Source organism: Asterias amurensis, chromosome 11 (assembly GCF_032118995.1).
Source record: "Asterias amurensis chromosome 11, ASM3211899v1".
NCBI classification, from domain to species: Eukaryota; Metazoa; Echinodermata; class Asteroidea; order Forcipulatida; family Asteriidae; genus Asterias; species Asterias amurensis.
The window spans coordinates 8,557,997-8,577,246 of NC_092658.1; the positions used below are offsets into that span (position 1 = coordinate 8,557,997).

A 19,250-nucleotide genomic window follows, 5' to 3' on the forward strand; every position below is an offset into this window, starting at 1 on the left:
CGGCCCAACTACAGTTGGGATCCTCGAAAACATATCTGCCTCAAAAGTGGGACTGAACTTACAAACACAAGACCATCGAGTTCGCGTTTACGATGGGTGATGATCTTGGAAGAGAAGGGAACAAAGAAGAGAAGAAACTTTTCACAATTCCAACTGCGAAGGATATCGCAAGATTGGAGCATGGGAAGTCAAAGGTGATTTAAAATTGAATTGAAGAAAAGTAACCACAAATGCAATGCAATGTCATATTATCATTATGGTTTAGCCCAGGGCCCAATTTCATAGAGCTGCTTAGCACAAAAATTTGCTAAGCATGAAATGTCTTCCTTGATAAAAATAGGATTGACAACCAAGTTTCCATTTGTTGCATATTTCTTGTTACTGGTATTCAGCTGTTGTTTGCTTATTATGAAAATCACGAGGAAATTTGGTCGTTTATGCTGTTTTTATCAAGGAAGAAATTTCATGCTAAGCAAATATTTGTGCTAAGCAGCTCTATGAAACTGGGCCCTGGTTGGACTCCTCTCAGTGCAGTCATACTCATGGCACTGCTGACTGACGTGCTACTACCACTTTGTACCAGGGTCCAATTTCATAGAGCTGCTAAGCACAAAAATTTGCTTAGCATGAAATGGTTGCCTTGATAAAAACAGGATTTCCCAACCAATTTTCTACGTGATTTTCAAGATAACCATACAACAGCTGAATACAAGTAACTAGGAAATGCAACAAAATGGAAATTCAGTAGGTAATCCTGTTTTTACCAAGGAAGAAATTTCATGCTTGAAGCAAATTTTCGTGCCCCACTTCCAAAGCACTGGGGAAACATCCAGATGAAATATAGTTGCGATAACAGAACCCTCCTCCCGACGGCGAACCTCCGGCTTCGCTGTCGGGAGGAGGGTTACGTTATCGCAACTAGATGAAATGTGAAAAAATGGGCTTTTGGGAACATCAAGGAGCTATCTAAGGCTTTGGGACGTAACCTGACCGGAGAGGAGTAACCGGGACTTGAACCGAAATGTGATCTTTATTTTGTTTGCTGTGATGATTATTGTTTCAGTGTGTTACAGTGTAGTGTGTCTTTTTAGGCAATGTTGTTAGAAAACATGTTTACAAGTTGACACGAAACGGCAAGCACTGCAGAGAGTTAGCAGCGTTGATGTTGGTGCAAGGAGGTCAATGTAGCCTAGGTTGGAGGCACTGACGTCCTACCAGGGCTAGGGTCAATGTATGTTCAGGCCTTTATACTTCATTTTTGAAAGGACAAGGTCATCAAGGCATTTTCTCCTTAAGGACACCCTATGAAGAAATTGCAAATTTCTACAGTGGCATTTCAAGGGCACCAAGGCAATGAACAGCAAAATGGAGGCAATTGCCTTCATTGCCTCTGTGAAGTATCAGGCCTTTATGTTTTTATTACATAATTTTCATACAATTTGATGTTCAAATGAATCTATTGACAGGTCAAATCCTATTTCAAGAGCCAATTTGGAAACCAACTAACGTCAACCAGTGGAAAGAGTACTTCACTAAGTGTAGCCAAGACATCCGAGAGTTCAACCAATGCAACCACACTAGCAGCTGAGACAGCCAATCAGGCAGTACAAGAAAGAAACAATGTGACCAATAATTCTGACAACACAAAGGAGTCAGCTGGCAATGACCTCAACATTGATGCCTCCACTGCATATAGGAGTACAGAACCGAGTACCTCTGACAATGTGCAAGATAAGGGTGCCAAGAGGAAAATTGGGTCATCGTTTGCTGATAAGTTTGCTGCATTGAGAGATGCACCGGACTATGAGGCTCCATTGAATCCAGCCAAGAGGTAATTAAAAAATTTGTTTGTTATGCAAGTCGCCAGACACACAAGGCCTGAAGGCCACTTCAAGGTGTGGGCTACAATCAACATTTTTTTCCAGGGGCGGTTGTCACCTACTCTAGGGGCTGAAACAGGGTAATTACCCCCTTTACAGTCACAGATGTCGGCTTGGGTATCATCCATCAGGAGCCTGGGTGGTAGAGCACTAAGGCACTTCCTCCCCAACTTTTTGAAGCAATCATGGTTAATTGTCTTGCTTAAGGAACACAAGTGTCACGACCGGGACGCGAACTAACACTCTGCTGATCAAACACAAGAGCTTGAATCCGGTGCTCTTATGACACGCTGTAAAAGTGTCAAGGCCGAGAGGTTAAAAGTACCAAACTCAAGCTCTGCTGTATCTGATCAGCAGAGTGTGGGTTCGAGTGCCGGTCGTGACACAAGTGTGTCCTTAAGGAAGACACTTGGTTTCTTCGGATGGGGCATAAAGCTGTAGGTCCCTCGTGTTGTTATAAAAACTATCCACACACGTAAAAGACCCCAGTATAAACTTATTACAGAGATTGAAGGGGTTCAATCCGGTGTGTCTGGCAGTGTGTCTATCTTCAATCATGAAGGCTGCACTAGAAAGAAAGGAAGAAGAAGAGAAAAAAAACAAATTTGCAGCGTTTTAATTTTGGGTGAAATTCCACATAACTGCAGGGCTTGTAACCATTGTATCGACCACTCTTTTTAAAACTTTGTCCAAACCCCTGTCCAGGGACTAGTAATGTAGTGTGTCACTGTTGCTGGTTTATTTGCAGGCCAATGTTATCTACTGCAATATTAGCAGCTCCGGTATCAATCAGTAATAAAGCACCGACTGGAGCCAATAGCATCATTGTCAACACAAGACAGGTAATATTCATCTTGTTCATGGCCTCCCTTTGTAAACAAATATAAATATTTATGAGTTGTTAAATTTGCATCGGGGGTAAATAATATTATTTTTGGTTTTACACCGATGTGTGTTAGCACTTGTGCCTTTATACTCAGTACTTTTCCGAGATCTGTGAATAAAATCACAGGCATGTTACTCGGGTGCAGGGTGGGAAACGACCTTTTCTATTCTAGAGCAGTGTCTTTCCAACTAATACGTATGTCTTTGGTTTTTTCACAGAGCTTGGGAAAGTTCTGAGTATACAGCTCTAACACATATCAGTGTTTATGGGTATAACCAAAACTAATTAATACATAAATAATGAAAATAACTTTATTTTTACCACCATCTTTGATGAGACATGCATGCGTGCAAGGCTAACATTGGCTGAGAGTTTTGCACAGCTCTTATACACTTGCACTTTTCCATTGCTTATCATCAAATATGGGTTCAATGACGCTATGTTCAACCCATCTATAGAGGCATTGCTTAAGTGACTTGACAACAACTGTTTTCTATTTTCTTGTTTGCAGCGAGGCAATCCTATTTTGAAGCATATCCGTAACATTCCATGGGAGTTTGGTGACATCGTACCTGATTATGTGATGGGTAGAACTGTATGTGCACTGTATCTGAGGTAAATATTACATACTGATATCAATAAGTCTGAATCAATCTACACATAAATCATCTCTCAGATATTGACTTAAGCCCGGTTGTATCTTGAGAATGTGAATGCGATATGAATTTTGACTTAAAGCTCTGTTCTCGCTGCAAATATTTTGCAGGAGCTGAACTCAACTCTTCTGAATTATTTGTTGCAATTTTTTTACGTCAAAATTTGTATCAAATTTGCAGGAAGTATGCTCTGTATGCAACAGAGTTCTGCCCAGGATTTCTTTAGTGGGCCAACAAAAATGTTGAAAGGAAATTAGAAGTTTAATTTATAAATTTGGAAATTGTGTGGTGGTTGGAAACAGAGAAAATTATGCTAGTGGTGGATGGAGAATCCTGGTGCTGGGTGGGTTTGCCGGCACAAACCACTGCAGGGATGAGATTGTTCAGACCTTTGGCTGAATTCAGACTTTTTATGTCAGCCTGGTGAAGAGAATCAGACAATATTTTTTTTCACAAATAAAGAAATCCTGCTCATTGGTCTACTTCTCTAGTGCTTTTGATACTGTTTCCAAAAGCTCCTTGAAATCTATAACCCCAGGGGTTACCAAACAGTAGAAATGGCAACAGTAGAAATGGCGGAAGTGTCGTGGCTTAGCGGTTAAGAGCACCGAATTCAAATTCTGGTGTTTCTGATCAGCAGAGTGTGGGTTCGAATCCCCAGCTGTGACAGTTGTGTCCTTAAGCAAGACACTTTACCATTGCTTCATCCTTCGGATGGGACGTAAAGCTGTTGGTCCCATGTGTTGTGTAGCGCATGTAAAAGAACCCAGTGCACTTATCGAAAAGAGAAGGGGTTTGCCCCGGTGTTCCTGGTTGTGGCTGCTTAATGCGCCGTCGCCGCCGTAGCACCTTGTAAACCCTTATACATGTTATAAGTGCTACATAATAGGGTCTCAGAATCCATCACTGCAATAACCTATCTTTCTGAAAGTTTGTATACTCAGCGCCTTGAGTACCTTGTTTGGTAGATACGTGGGCTATATAAGACTTCGATATTATTATTATTATTATTCCAACATGCCTTTGGATTTGTATTCCAGTTTTAAACTTTTTCGTTAGTAATGACTCTCATCCCTGCCACTGATATCAATCTGCGATTTCAGTATTGGGCCATTCGGAGTAATCAATTTTGTTCAAATTTGTTTGTTGTTATACTATTGATAGTTTGAGATACCACCATCTGAATCCTAACTACATCCACAACAGACTCAAAGATCTTGGTCATCACTATGAGCTCAGGGTGCTACTAGTACAAGTTGATGTGGTAAGGTCTGCGTTTCTATCTATCTGTCTGTTTGTCTATCCTTCTGTCTGGTTTTTAGAAAGAGTGCCCTCTTTATTAATTGTCAAAACTTCTTGTTAGTTCTGTGCTCTTTGCTCCCATGCAATATTACTCAACAACAATTTCTGGTTTTTTTTCTTTGCCTTTGGGAAAACTCAGGGGAAAATGTGTTTAAATAGCCTTGAACGTCTATTAACCAACCTACACTGTGTTTAGGTCAGGCTTTGAACTTGATAAAATGCTCCTACTTTTTTTCAAAGGACCAAATATCATGCCATTGGGTCATACAGTATAATCAATTTTAATTGGTTTAATATATTAAAAAAAAATTGTAGATGGATGGGTCAAAAGAAATAACTGAAAGTCGAAATTAAGTTTTAAATTAAAATCATGCAACATTTTAGTCATGATTAATCTTGATTTGTAACAAGCTTCGTCTTTTAAATAAAAATAACAATAACAAAAATCTCTGGTGTACATAATGTCTTGCTGAAAATACCTTCCATACCAGTTTTGGTTGGGCAGTTTTTTGTTTGTTTTAATTTGTTGGACTTTCTCTCTTTGATGGGCAGTTTATGTTTGTTTTTAATTTGCTGAACTTTCTCTATATTTGATTAGAAAGATCCACACCATTCACTCAAGGAGCTGGCCCGCATGGCTCTGATGGCAGATTGTACTCTTATACTAGCATGGAGGTAAGTATTACATGCTCTATTCAGACTTGAATTATGTAGCGTCGTTGTTGTAGACAGAGATTGTAGTTCCAACTGGGACCAATTTCATGGCTCTGCTTTTAATTTTTGTTAAAATTGTTGTTATGCAAGTCGCCTGACACATAAGGCGGGAAGGCCACTTCAAGGTGTGGGCTACAATCAACTACTTTCCAGGGGCCAGTGCCACCAACTCCTTGGCTGAAACAGGGTTACCCCCTTTACAGTCCATACGGATGTAGGCTTGGGTATCATTACTATTTTGCAAAGGGTTAATCTGGAAAAAATTAAAAGTTTATGGGAAACTATTGAAGGGCAACAAGGCCAAGATCAGGGGGCAACTCAGAATTTTCCAATGCCAATTATAATTGTGTTTGAAAGCAATTATTTAGTGGTGAAATGTCACCGACAAGTTTGTGAATTTGTTCTCCAGTTTTCATCCATTATATTTGAATTTGTAAAATTAACATGTTTACTGATGTGTGTTTATTGATGTTCCTTTTTGTATTGATTATCAACTACAGTACTGAAGAGGCTGGACGATACTTGGAAACCTACAAGTCATATGAAAATAAGTCAGCTGATGCTTTGAAAGAAAAAATAGACACAGATTACCTATCAAAGGTAGGCAGATGCATATGGCATTTCCAGAGTTTGAGACTTTGATGTTAACAACATGAAAAAGGGCCTACAATCCGGACCAAAATGCTTGGGCCTACCAATTCCTAACGTTACATAAAACCAATCACTGTCCACTCCCCACTGACAATAATCATTCTCTCCCCCGACCTCCCCTGCTCAATGTTGACTGGAATGCAGTAGACCGTGCAATCAGAACCAACATTGAAAGGGGGCAGGGGGCCCTGCGAGATATGGCTGGGATTGTAGCATTATTGTTCGGTCATAGAATGCCTCATATTGGGTGCGTTGGTTTAGCTGCCCTGGGTCTACCCCGCGGTGCTCACTCGGGTGAGCCCCTGACAAGAGCTAAACGAACGACCACTCACCGCTCTCGTAGTGACGTCGTTCACCTGGGGCCAGCAGGGCACTGGGGGCTGACCTGGGTGAGCCCCTGGAATGAAGTCAAAAGCTATTCGAACGCACCGGGGCAGACCGGGGATGACCCAGGGAAGCTGAACGAACGCACCCATATTATTTAACTCTTTAGTCTTTTCCCTCCCTGTCGACTCCCTTTTACCTATGTTTACCTTGTGAAATATTTTGTTTAACATTGTGTACAAAAACCCTTATTGTGTACATTGATGCCCTGTTGTATTGTTGTGTCTCTGCTTCTTTTACTTGGTTATGGTTTTTAAGATAAATTTATATTAATCATTTTGTAATTGTTGATTCATGCTTTTCTGCTTTGAATTATAATAATAATAATAATATCGAAGTCTTATATAGCGCACGTTTCTACCAAACAAGGTACTCAAGGTGCTGAGTTTTTCGATTGTTACACAACACATGGAACCAACGGCTTTACGTCCCATCCGAAGGACGAAGCAATGGTTAAGTGTCTTGCTTATTAAAAGACACAAGTGTCACGGCTGGGGATTCGAACCCACACTCTGCTGATCAGAAACACCAGAGTTTGAATTCGGTGCTCTTAACCGCTCGGCCACGACACTTCCACAATTGTACCTTCTGTATTTTTTTTTTTTTAAGTTTTGCCTGGTTTGATTTGTATAAAATATCTTTTCAGCATTTGTTTAGCTTTTAATAATGTATATAGTGTTCTTACCCTTTTATGGACAAGTTAAATGCTGTTATTTTCATTATAAGTGATAATCGTGTTGAAATCGGCTCTTGACTAATAATTAAAGACGCCTGGTCCGAATTTCAAAGCAGGCTTGATTATTTTATCCACAACTTCCTTTTGAAACAAAGATTGACATTTTAAAAAGCTATTTCTTTTATAGATTTTAGAACAAATGATTGTGATACCGATATTTCCCACGTCTATCAGCCAGGAACAAATACTATGTCAAATTTACGCATGTCAAGACATTGCAAAAGTTTTTGTATTTGATTTTGTTTTGAAACTGCATCATCTGTCAATATTTGTTCGTAGAAAAATAAAGTATCAAAAGAGTCTTTCGGCAAAAATTGGGTCATGCAATTTTAATAGGCAACCAATATGAAATAGGATTAATTGAAAGTTATGTTCTTTGTAATCCTTGAAACTATAAAAATTTCTTTTTATTTATTTAATCAGGCTTTAAAAAACATCAAAAGCACATAGCAACAACATACTTGAAATGTTTAAAAACATTACCAAAATACAAATATATTTGCGTATCTCTAATGTCTAAAAGAAAACCTTTTTTTGTTTTGTTCCACAGGTGACCGATGTTTTAAGTACAGTCAGATCTGTCAATAAGACAGATGCAGTTACATTGGTCTCAACATTTGGGGTAATTGTTCACTCATGTTCATTGTAGTGCAATAAAGTACTTAAGAGTTTTGGTTTTTGGTTTAATACTTGTTTGTGATGGTAACATGTACTCCTGTAAGGTTGAGTTTCATATCTATTTCAGAAACCATAGCTCTCAAATTTTGGTTTCTTTGAGTTTATTGACCCATTTCACCGGACGTCATCATCAGAAAAATCTTGAATGCGCCATACTGGTGGGCAATTTCACTGTGCGTTTTAATGTATATTACTCTATGCCGTGCGTTATGCAATGAAGTGTGCATTTTAGGCGACGCAGCGTTAATACACGTAAACCTAACTGCCCACCAACATGGTGAGCGTGGCATCAGTCGCCGCGTGTGACGCGCATGCAAGGGGTCAATAGAGTTCTAATGAGTGTCATGATTGACAGACATGGTGCACTAGAAATGTTCTATATTATTCCAAAAGTTCACATGTGACAACAAATTTATTTTCAAGCAAACTAAACTCTTGGCTTAAAGTAGCGCAAAACTACAAATACCTGGGCACAATAATTGACAATCAATTGAATTGGAGTAATCATTGCTCAGCGCTCATCACAAAGGGCTGTCGGTTAATGTATTTTTTTGCGTAAATCAAATTATTTTCATGTACACAAGGAATTTATGATTCTGTTTTACTCATCTGTTATTGAGAGTGCTATTACTCATGATTGTGTGGTTTGGTACAATGGAGCAAGAAAACAAGATACTGGTAAAATGAAGCGGGTTGTGAAACAAGCATCAAAAATCCCAGGGATAGACATCGATCTTGATGAAACTTGCGAAGAGAAGGTAAAAGCAGAGGCAGTCAAAAGTAACAATGTAAAATGTTTTTTATCATGTGACTTATTCCCAATTACAGACATTTGAGAAGATCATCTCAGCATCTCAAGAAGACCTGTACCTGTGCCCAGGATTCGGTCCACAGAAGGTACGCATTCAAATTAAGGTTAATTTATCCCCCAGAAGCATTTGTACTTGGAGCCCATTAGTCCAATGTCAAGGTCATCATGGCAAGGCACTGGACACTATTTGTAACTACTCAAAAAATCGTTGCCATGAAAACTTACTTGGTAACGAGTAATGAAGAGCTGGCTCCCTCTGTAGGAACATAGTTTTTGAGAAAGGGGTAATTTCTCACTCAAATAAAAAAAAAAAGACTTGGCTGAAGCTCTTTATTTTGCATCTGAAAGCCCACAAGGGTGTTTTTTCTTTCAATATTCTCTTGCAACTTCGATGACCGAATGAACCCAATTTTTTACAGTTTTTTTTTATTTTAATGCTTAGTTTGGATACACCAAGTGAGAATACTGGTCTTTGATAATTGCCAAACATGTCCAGTGCTTTTAAGGTCATTTAAACAAAAGAAATGTTGTCAGAGTGATAACTACAGATGAATTCTATAATAATTGTAATAATTTGTAAAGTGCATTGAGATTATTTGTTTATGTAATGCGCCATGTAAAAATTAGATATTACTATTATTCTTGTTTCTACATACAACTCCAGAAGAATGAAAAATAATTCACTTCCTAATGAACATATGACATCATCGAGTGCTTTGCTATTCTGTGCTTCTCCTAGGCAAAGAAACTCTTCAATATCCTCCGTGAGCCTTTCTTGAAAGCCAACAAGAAGCCACAGAAGACTGAAAATGAAGAAAAAAAGCAGACTGAAGACAAGACTGAAGAAGTGACAGCAGCAGATGCAGCAGGAGAAAGTGCTGCAGCATCAACATCAACAGCAACTGCAGCATCCTCTGCTATCTCATGATGAACAAACACTCCTCCTTGAATTTAGACCAAAGAGCTCATCATAGTTGCCAATATTTTCACAAAAGCACATCGGGTATGATGTTTTGCATGTGACCAGTGAATTACTTGCCTGCCAGGAAATGCCTTGGAATGTATAAGTTCACTCTATTTTGTAGACAAAGTTGACATAATGCACTTTTGTGGATTGGGTTTTCAGTCACTACCTGAATGCGTTGGTTTGCCTGGAATTTCTTATTGAGCACGAGGGTTAACCGACATACATTTACTGTATTGGTGTTAAAGTAAACACACAGATTTCGCACCAAAATATGAGACAAATATTATGCCTGTTCCATTGACACCCACGACTTAAAAGTCTAGTCCTCCTGTCGAGCTGTTTTTACTTAGTTTGATAATTGAGGAATATTTGATACTTCATAGTATTTTACTCGTCTGTTCAATTCACATTTTCAATAATACATTTCTAATTTATGAGTTTGTGGTTAGAATTTAATGATAGAAATGAACAGTGCACGAATGAAATATTCAGGGAAAAGAAGAAATAAAATGTTGTTTATTTTTATTGAAACCATATCTTGATTGAATTCATTTTATTGTTGCCAGTGTTACCTTATGATGAATTTTAATAATAACAGTGGCTTCTAGTGCTCATACATGTATATGACGCTCAAGGTGCTTCAATATTCAGTAGAGTGTCATGGCCGAGTGTCATGGCCGAGTGTCATAGCCGAGTGGTTAGGAGCATCGAAGTGTGGAGTGTGGGTTTGAATCCCGGTCATGACACTTGTGTCCTTGAGCAAGATACTTTACTGTAATTGCTTCTCTTCACCCAGGGGTATAAATGGCCCGGTACCTGCGAGGGTAGAGGTTGATATTGTGTATGAAAAAGCCACAAGCGCCTTACAAGCAGCTCAGGGCTGTATACTCCCTAGGGAGCTGAGAAACGTTACAGGGATGTTATTGGCCCAATGACCAGGGCACTAATGTAAAGAGCATTGATACGGTTATTGTGAAATGCGCTATATAAGAATTTGTTATTGTTATTTTCCTGCAAGGATTATGTGGGACTACGTTTTTGATTTATGAGACCTACTCCTTTTACATAGCACCATGGTCTGTAAGGTTTTTGAGAGTTGACTATTGGGGGGTCCTATTCTTTCGTAATGCTAATGCATTCTAATGATTCACTGATTTCATCGGACAAACCCTCCTTCAGTTTTTCACTCTGAGTTCTTAAGATCTCATCCTTGCCGTGAGTCCTCTCTTCATTGAGAGAAGCAGTTTGTCTAGTAAGGTCTGAGTCACTGCATTTGTTCTGAAGATCATCCTGTTGCTTTTGAATTGTTCCACTTCCTACATTGGCAGCATCTCCATCAGCTGGATAGTCTAAAGATTCTCCAGGGATGTTAGAGTCTTTCTCCTTGATGCTTCTTGCCTCTGCCCCATCCATTTTATCTTCTGTGTCTCCTTTCACAATTTGTGGCTGCTCCTCATCCATGACATCTTCATCTTCTGCATCGTTGTCCGCATCATTATCCTCATCGTCCTCCTCATCATCTTCTGCTCCATCGGAGGCATCTTCTTCTTCAGAGTCCTCCTCTGAGGAGTCTCCGGACTCTGAATCTGGCATCGAGTACAGAGGTTGCCGATTCAAATTACAAGTTTCCTTCTCCATGTCAAGGTCCATAAGATCTGAAATGAAGAAAAAATTTATCATCAACTAAGGAAGATAAAACCATATATAGAAAGCCCCCAAATAGCAGAGTAGAGTTTTTAAAACCAAACATAAATGTATGTTAACAGGCTTTGCGCTAACAATCTTTTGCACTCTATCAAGCTTTTCTGCTTTGAGCTCACAGTTCAGGTTTTAAACTGCCTATCACATCCCTGAATCTGACATTTAGCGTTCACACTTTCAAAATTGAAGTGTCAAATGGTCCATTATACTTTGAGAATATATACCCTACATGTACATAGACCAACAGATTAATGTAAACCAAACTCAAATTTAACACATTTTAAAAGTTTTTGGGGTGATGTCACAACACAAGTCACTTAGATCTGACAACTCGTCTTTAGATGAATCGTAGTGCTTTGTGAAATCGAACCCAGGCCGATTAGTGAGAAATGTGGCACCAAGCCCTAGTTTATACAGTAAACCCCTTCTCTTCCTGTCGAACGATACAGCAGCTGCTGTGCCAAATATAAAACGGACACCACAAGTTAAAAGCAGGGAGGTGTAAACGAAGAGGCAAGGTAGTTGTCGATCACACACAGTGATATCACAACTTCCTGCTGGCTGACTCAGAGTGGCTGTAGCCTCCCACACTCTTGATAACAATCGAGAGCTGCGGACAGCCACAATCTTATTAACTAAGGGGCTATTCTGGTCGAAGATTTGTTTGTTCGTTTTTTTAAAGACCAGAAAGATATGATCAAAAGTCATCCTCTGATTGTAAGATACTGTTGCACATTATTGGGGAAGCTTGACCTTTTCTAAACATCATCAATTGTCGCAGGCTACTGTCCATTGACGCAACAACCGTTGACTTCTCTTGGGTTGTGTGGTTTTGCGTGAAACAATTTTAATTACTCTTTATAGGTAGGGTCATCATTTGGTTTTTGTCAACGTCATGCTGATTTATAGGCAAAATTATAAAGAAAGATACAATAAATGTGAAGGTTTAGCTTTCTACTTGTTGAGAAAACAGGAAGAAACTGTCTCGGTATAATAACAAACAATGAATCCATCTACAATTAGCGGGGTGACTGCAGGTACCAACCGCAACTCTGGCTGCAGCATTTAATATACGGACACCTCAGATATTTGAATGTCCAAAACTCGCCTTTAGGTGAGTTCTAGTCTCTCCTGGATTTGTCACAAGAGGGCGCGCTATCACCCACGCGCTATCAACCATGAACTGCTATCACTCCGAGAACCGCTATAGCGGTTCATGGTTTATAGTGCTTTGGGGTGATAGCGCGCCCTCTTGTGACAAATCCAGGAGAGTCTTGAACCAAGACTAGGCGAGTTCTGGAGATTCAAATTTATTGACATACTTTTATGTTGATTTCTAATCGTTGGGGCATAATTTCGCATGATGTTCTTTGTGACCTTAATAAAAGAAGGCTTTTTTATAAATGTTAAATGACAGCTTTTCCCAGACTAGGACATGACAGGAACAGGACTCTGTTGTATGTAATACAAAACACTGCATTATTTCTGAATGCTATTCTGGTAGTTATTTAAATGAGGGTTAATTAGCCATGATGAACTTTCTCTCAAAAGGTCAACTCTCCTTGATTAATAATTTCCGTTGATCAAGTTTAACAATAAACTAAATTCTCTAAACCTCCCCAGTGGAGTGTTTGTAAGCGATGGGGTGCTACAAGGGAAGAATATGTGGCGGCAAAGTGGACTTAGGAGTGCGGTTTGCAATGCACAACAACAGTCAGGTAGGCCTAAAAGGGTTTGAAACCTTTTGTAGATCAAGTTTTTGCTCATGACATGAATCCCTCCTCACTGTGAATGAAGATGTATGTAATGCAGTTTCAGCTTCATTAGTTGTCAAGTTTTTAAACGGCGGCTACAGGATAATCTCAATATTTTAACTATTACCCTTTTTTTGCCAAACAGACATTGTAGATACCGATTTATAACCATTTTACGCTTAAAATTTGCATTTGGTAATAAATAATTCAAGTAAAAACAAAAAAGTAATATTTTAAGGGAAGCTTTCTACCATCATTATCTTCAAACTGCCTAGGTTTAATGTAAATTTGAGGATATTGTGTTATGTGACTTACAAAAAGTACCTAAACCCTTTAACAAGTGCAAAAGGTCACACTACTTCACTACTTCACTGTGTAAATATGCATCTTCTGTTTTAAAGCATTACGCATTTTGAGTATTCAAAATTGATGGTATTATTGTTTATGGTAAAGCACTCGCTGAGCAGTGCAGTGTTGTTGCAGTTTGAGCTGTGTATGAGGGAAACAATTATTACACACAGAAAAGCTTTTTGTGTGAGTTAATGGGCTTTGACACATGCCTGCCGCCTGCCTAACACTGTCTTTAAATGAACCACAGGTGCACATTTAAAACATGTACATTGTGTATAATGGCTTGGGGTCATCTAAATAAAACAGTCTCTCTAAAAAGTACTAAAGTGAGATTAACCACGTTTGATGTTTTTTATTTTAGGTGGTTATTCTCTTCTGTTCGCATTTTTTGATTGAGAGGTTAAAATGATAGTCTTTCTGTGAAATATTATTATTATTATTATTATTAAATATCAATGGGGTAAGGGTCAAGAGAACATTATTGTAACTGTCCAAACAGTTATCTTGGCATGCGGTAACAAAATGTGTGTATTTGCTTGCCAGGTAGATTATGTTCTCTTGAGAACTTGTCTTGCTTTATTCTACTGTGGAGTAGATATTCGGAATTCGGGAAACTGTCCTGCTTTTTAACTACTACCTGGGCTGAAGGTAGAAAATCGGCCAGGGCTACTACTTTAGCTTTAGTGGATCGTGGGGAATTCTACAGTAGCTATTAACTTCACTACCGCTGAGTGAGTTCTTTAAAGGAGATTTTTGAGACGCTGGCGGCAGCGGACATAATGGTCCTCTTTTGTGGCTCTGTGCATGCGCGCGCATGCACAGAATTGCGCGTGTAGGTCTGAGCATGCGCACTACTGTGAAAAAGGACCGTCTAAAAATATCTCCCATCAGTCTCAACATTTCGACTAGCTTGCTTTAGTCATCGTCAGGAGGCTGCCTAAACCTACCAGTATTGTATCTCTGTGCATCTTCTTGTTGTAACTTCTCCATCCATTTGCTCTGTGCTTCAATTACATCAGCGCTGGTCTTACAAGCCGCATAGTTATCAAGAACTTCCTGGTTGAGCTGGTAGAAACCTGGTCCCCACTTGAACCGTTTCAGAAGCTGCATGCCATACTCAGGCAGACCTAGAGTATAAGGAACTTTGTGTAAAAATCACTTTCTTCCTCCAAGTGTAAGGCATGATATATGAACCTTGGACTAAAAGTAGGAACATTTCATAGAGTACAAAGACTAACCTACATGTAGACATATGTGTCAACTTTAAACTTCTCTATTCAGGCTATTTGATCACAATTTTTTCAGGGCAAAAACAAATCAGAAATCAGTCTAAAGTATAGGAAGAATATCAGGGCCCAATTTCATTGCTCTGCTTACTGTAAGCACAGAATCGGCGCTTTCGGAAGCAGGAAATTCTGTGCTTACGGCAAGCGTATATCACGGGTTAGCGGCGAATTTGGGCTTCTGCGCGTGCGTACTAAACATTACTAGGCATTCTAAGCTTACAAGGCTAGCGCAGAAATTCGGCGCTTGCTTGTAGGCGGGAAACGTGATCGTAGACGCGGAATTCGGTCTGAAGTGTCATTATACACAAATGATCCTCCAGAATGTATCACCTCAGAATGTCCATTAGTCCACTTCGTTTGTTTAGATGATCTTCCAAACAAGAGATTTCGTCAAAGCCCACAGAGAAGGTATACACATCAAGCTGGCAACAGCTAATCTCACACATACAAACATTGGTTTAACATCAATGATTATGAATTGCACACATTAATCAATTAAGATTGAGTACTACAAACAGCATTTTAATCTAGTCATTGTGGAATCAGTGGTTAGCCAGGCCAGAATAGAACCGTCAACCTGCAGTCTAACCACTTGACCACAATGACAACCTGCAGGGATGAGATTTGCCAAATGTGAACATTCTTGATAAATGGCTTGTGGGGAACTTGGTTCCCCCTTATTCTAGATCAAGAGCCTCCGAGGACTATTTCTTTTAGGGCTCAAGGACAGTGAGAACATCTTCTAATCAGAAAAAGAAAAAAAAACATGGGTAGCCACATGCCTTGATTTAATAAGTTCCTTCCTCACTCTAAAGAAATTCTCAAATGGGGAAATCCCAAGTAACCCCATGGGGACCGAAAACCCAATTCACATTCAAGGCTCCAGTCTAAGGCGTAATCCAACCGGGGTCCATGGAGGTGAAAGGCAGGGAAAGAAACCTGCTATTAGCCAACCAGTTTTTATTTGAAGTCGATCATAAACTCATGATATTTGGTCCCCAGAAAAAAAGTAGAAAAACTTTATTTAGTAGATACAGGTACGCATGGTGTAGGCCTCAATAGTTCATTTAAGCTACGTATTTAATGAATGTTTTTTCCCCAGATTTTTAGATGAGCAAAAATTCAGAAATTGGACTTAAGTAGGAAGAATAGTATGCCTGTAAATTTTAACTCTAGCTAGAAATCTCTTAAAATAAACCTTACCGACTATGTAGAAAGTTGCAGCGAATGCCTCAACGCATGACAGCTTACAAGGCCTGCCGTAGTTGATAGGATTAGCGGCAACAAGGTATGGGAGGAGTCTTGGCTGACCTCCCCTCATCTTATCAAACGGCGTCTCCTCGAGCTTGGCCCAGGAGCAATCTATGACAGCGATTCCTTTCTCTTCTACTACGTGTCTGTAAAATTACGCAAAACAAAAACTGTCAACTTTCATACAACCTAAATATTTAATGATTCACAGAAACTCATCATGTGTGTTTACAAAATACCTCTTTCTGAATTCTCTTCCGACAAAACTATGTGGCTTTCTTTTAATTCCTTTTCAACAATTGTATGCATTGCATGTGTGTGTGTTGTTTTGTCATTTTAAGCTTTGAGGAAGACATTGGTAGGGTCAAAACTGCAGACTGCTTGAACATTTATATTGTCGCAATCTCAAATATATATTTACAAATAATCTTCCATTTATAATGCGGGGGTGGGGGTGGGGGTGGGGGGGGGAGGTTATAATGTCTAGAGATATTGAAAAAATGTTGATTGTATTTCTACACACTGTCTACACATTGAAAGTACAATGATTTATTTTTGGGTTCAAAAAGAAGAAAAAAATAGAGCAGGATTTGAACCTATGACCTCTGGATTAATGTGCCGGCGTTCTACCAAATGAGCTATCTAGCCCTATGTTGGTGGTCTCCCTATTTGTCATGTTTGTCAACATCTTTGTACTAGTCAGAAGCTATTCAACCTGTCTGTAATATAGCCATGGATAACACCCAAGTGTATGAAACATTCTGGGAAGCGGCTACACAACCGTACCCCGAGGCCTGGGGTATCTATATTTAAATACTCCTACATTATCAAGGCTTCCTGAATACATTAAATAATAATAGACGCACCTGTCCTGCGGTGAGATACACTTTGTTCCCAGAGGTGAAAGAATAACCCCATTGAACCTCTGGGCTAGCCGTAGTGTCCTGAGCAGTCCCTTTCTGGCTAACTTCCGACCCGTGCACTTCTTGGGATCGCAGTGCTGAAGGTCCCACATGGCCAGGGGACAGGGGATCTTGTAGGGATCATCATCTTCAGCTGATCCAGATGGTTGATCTGGATTTGCTAATGGGATTAAGAGTGGATTAGCAGTTGTCAGTGTGTTTTCGTATCAAATGTAATTATATAACACCTTGTTCAGTATGATGATTTTAAGTTGATATCGTGTTTCAAACTCTCAGGAGAGTATACATTGTAATCATCTTGTGGATATACAAACAAACTTTGTACATATACATGAATGTGTAACTGTTATGTGCCCTCGGACAGGCTGGTTTGAATCCTGAAAACTGAATTGACTGAAAAACTTGGCCTCTATCTATCTCCAATGTGTATACTTCTTTTGTCTTCTCCTATTAAAATAAGATTTGGTAAGATTTCGTCAGGGGTGCTTTTATGTGGCATTGGCATGTTTTATGTGGGGCTAGCAATGTGAGAACAATGCCAAAGTTTGGCTCTGCAGTTTTGAACTCATAAATTTTCAGGCAAAATGCGGAATAGGACTCTGGATATTGCTTTAGTTTCCTACGTTTCAAGGTTAGACATATTTCTGCCTGGTTTTGACTTCTTCCTACTTCTTACCGACATCCTGCGGGTAGTCCCTGAAGTTTCTTTCAAATTTGTGTATGTGACGATGACCTCTCCCACCTGATGCCACAGCCTTGGAACTTTTTCCTCCTCGCTTCCGACCCATTGCTCACTTTTTAGTCCTTTAAAAAATAAATTTTCATAAATATTCAATTATCTTAATATCTGAGTCTTACTCTTTTTTTATAAAATAGTGCTATTTGATAAAACATTGGAGGACTTTTTTAATGCCTCTTGTAATCTATAGAGCTGTACTCAGGCATATGAAATAAAATCGTGCAATAAAAATCCATTTAAATTACACACAGAAATTTTTCCAAATTGAATAGTGAAAAAGCATGCATATATCACTAATTTTGTCTGCCTTAGCCCAACTTGTGTAGGATTCAGCTATCCTTGGCCACACAAGTGGGGCTATGTCTGCCTGTGTGCAAGCAACAGCGCACTCGAGTCATGACTCGTCAGGTGAGTCAGACCATTGCAGACCTACCAAGTCTCACGCATTAGGCGTGAGTCTCACGCATTTGGGCTTTGTCTCACGCTCACACGCACAGCAACCATTTTCTCACGCATTTGGGGGCCAGACCGGGAAAATAATAATAATCAACAACAATGTATTGCCAAATCGCGCTCGTGTGTGGAAAAAACGCAATCTACAATGTTTGCACGATCTTCAGATTGCAGTTTATCAGAATCATCAACTTGAGCTGCCGTACAGACAGAGCGCAAATTTGCAGATTGCGCACGCTTTTGCTCTCCCAGCAGGTTCAGCTTCAGCAGAGCGCAAAACGCTTATTGCTCCAAGTTTTTCCCGATTCGTTTAGCAAGTTCGTTAAATGCGCTCCACTAGCGAAGACACAACAGGCAGAAGAAATGAGCGGAGGATTTTCGACATCATTTTTAGTTGATTTTTTTTAATTTATTTATTTTTTTTTTTTTAGGTGGGGGGGATCGGGGGAAATCTGACACAATCGTACCTCCACATTAACCATCAACATCTCCTGTGTACCTCATGTGGGTTTTAGTTATTCTAAAGAGGTTTTTGATGCATTTTGAAACACTTTTTTGTCCACAATTAAATTTCTGCAATTTTTTTCAAAAAGTTGGGCGGCGATTTTGAAAGGCCTTCTAAAACTGGCAATTTTTTTCGGGGGGGGGGGGGTGGTGGTGAGCTTTGAAAAATCTCACGCATAGCTGGCCTCTGGACTTGGCATCTCTGAGCATAAAAAGCCGCATTCTAAGCAACCAAGTCCGTGTATGTGAAATAACAATTCGGATAACTTTCCGTATGGAGCCACCACTTTTTCACTTATTTTTACAAAAAGGGATATCTCATTGAGGTAAATTAGATACTATATTATTTCATATCGAGTGAAAAAGTGGTGGCGCCATACGGAAACTTTTCCAACAATTCCACACTTAATAAAAACCTGGTATTCAATCAAGTCACTAAAACATCACACACTTTAAAACGTTTATACTCACTCTTTTCAGTTACGTTTTGTCACTGACAACTTACCCTCAACATTCTTCCAATGGGCGCCGCCATCTTTAAATTGAAGCTAATCACACGAGAAACCGCGAGTGCTGATGGATAATCTCGTGACAACATTGATTGGTATCCTGCTCCATCAATA

The 19,250-nt window shown here is 39.4% G+C and overlaps 2 protein-coding genes across 3 annotated transcripts; one reads left to right on the plus strand and one right to left on the minus strand.

Moving 5' to 3' along the window:
• On the plus strand, positions 1-9,628 carry LOC139944293 (uncharacterized). Its single transcript, XM_071941279.1, has 10 exons — positions 1-194; positions 1,467-1,831; positions 2,629-2,722; positions 3,278-3,381; positions 4,587-4,686; positions 5,323-5,399; positions 5,939-6,038; positions 7,760-7,831; positions 8,716-8,784; positions 9,438-9,628. The coding sequence occupies exons 1-10, from the start codon at positions 93-95 to the stop codon at positions 9,624-9,626; spliced, it is 1,272 nt and encodes a 423-aa protein (XP_071797380.1). The 5' UTR covers positions 1-92; the 3' UTR covers positions 9,627-9,628.
• Positions 9,629-10,778: 1,150 nt separating this feature from the next.
• LOC139944294 (18S rRNA aminocarboxypropyltransferase-like) lies at positions 10,779-19,176 on the minus strand. 2 transcript variants are annotated; one of them, XM_071941280.1, is made up of 6 exons: positions 19,133-19,176; positions 17,608-17,735; positions 16,875-17,091; positions 15,961-16,154; positions 14,419-14,598; positions 10,779-11,320 (listed from the first exon to the last, which is right to left on the minus strand). In XM_071941280.1, exons 2-6 carry the CDS (start codon positions 17,717-17,719, stop codon positions 10,779-10,781), a joined length of 1,245 nt encoding a protein of 414 aa, XP_071797381.1. In that variant the 5' UTR covers positions 17,720-17,735; positions 19,133-19,176. The 2 variants fall into 2 exon arrangements, with proteins under 2 accessions (XP_071797381.1, XP_071797382.1); XM_071941281.1 differs by having other exon boundaries at positions 19,112-19,135.
• Between the last annotated feature and the right edge of the window lie 74 nt (positions 19,177-19,250).

Bases quoted from the DNA above. Each gene is read 5' to 3' on its own strand.
- LOC139944293 (XM_071941279.1), top strand. From the start codon at position 93: ATGGGTGATGATCTTGGAAGAGAAGGGAACAAAGAAGAGAAGAAACTT. The intron at 3,382-4,586 runs GTAAATATTACA...TACTATTGATAG, and splicing joins GTATGTGCACTGTATCTGAG to TTTGAGATACCACCATCTGA. The intron at 8,785-9,437 runs GTACGCATTCAA...TGCTTCTCCTAG, and splicing joins CAGGATTCGGTCCACAGAAG to GCAAAGAAACTCTTCAATAT.
- LOC139944294 (XM_071941280.1), bottom strand. From the start codon at position 17,719: ATGGGTCGGAAGCGAGGAGGAAAAAGTTCCAAGGCTGTGGCATCAGGT. The intron at 17,092-17,607 runs GTAAGAAGTAGG...TAATCCCATTAG, and splicing joins GGACTACCCGCAGGATGTCG to CAAATCCAGATCAACCATCT. The intron at 16,155-16,874 runs GTGCGTCTATTA...GTAATTTTACAG, and splicing joins TGTATCTCACCGCAGGACAG to ACACGTAGTAGAAGAGAAAG.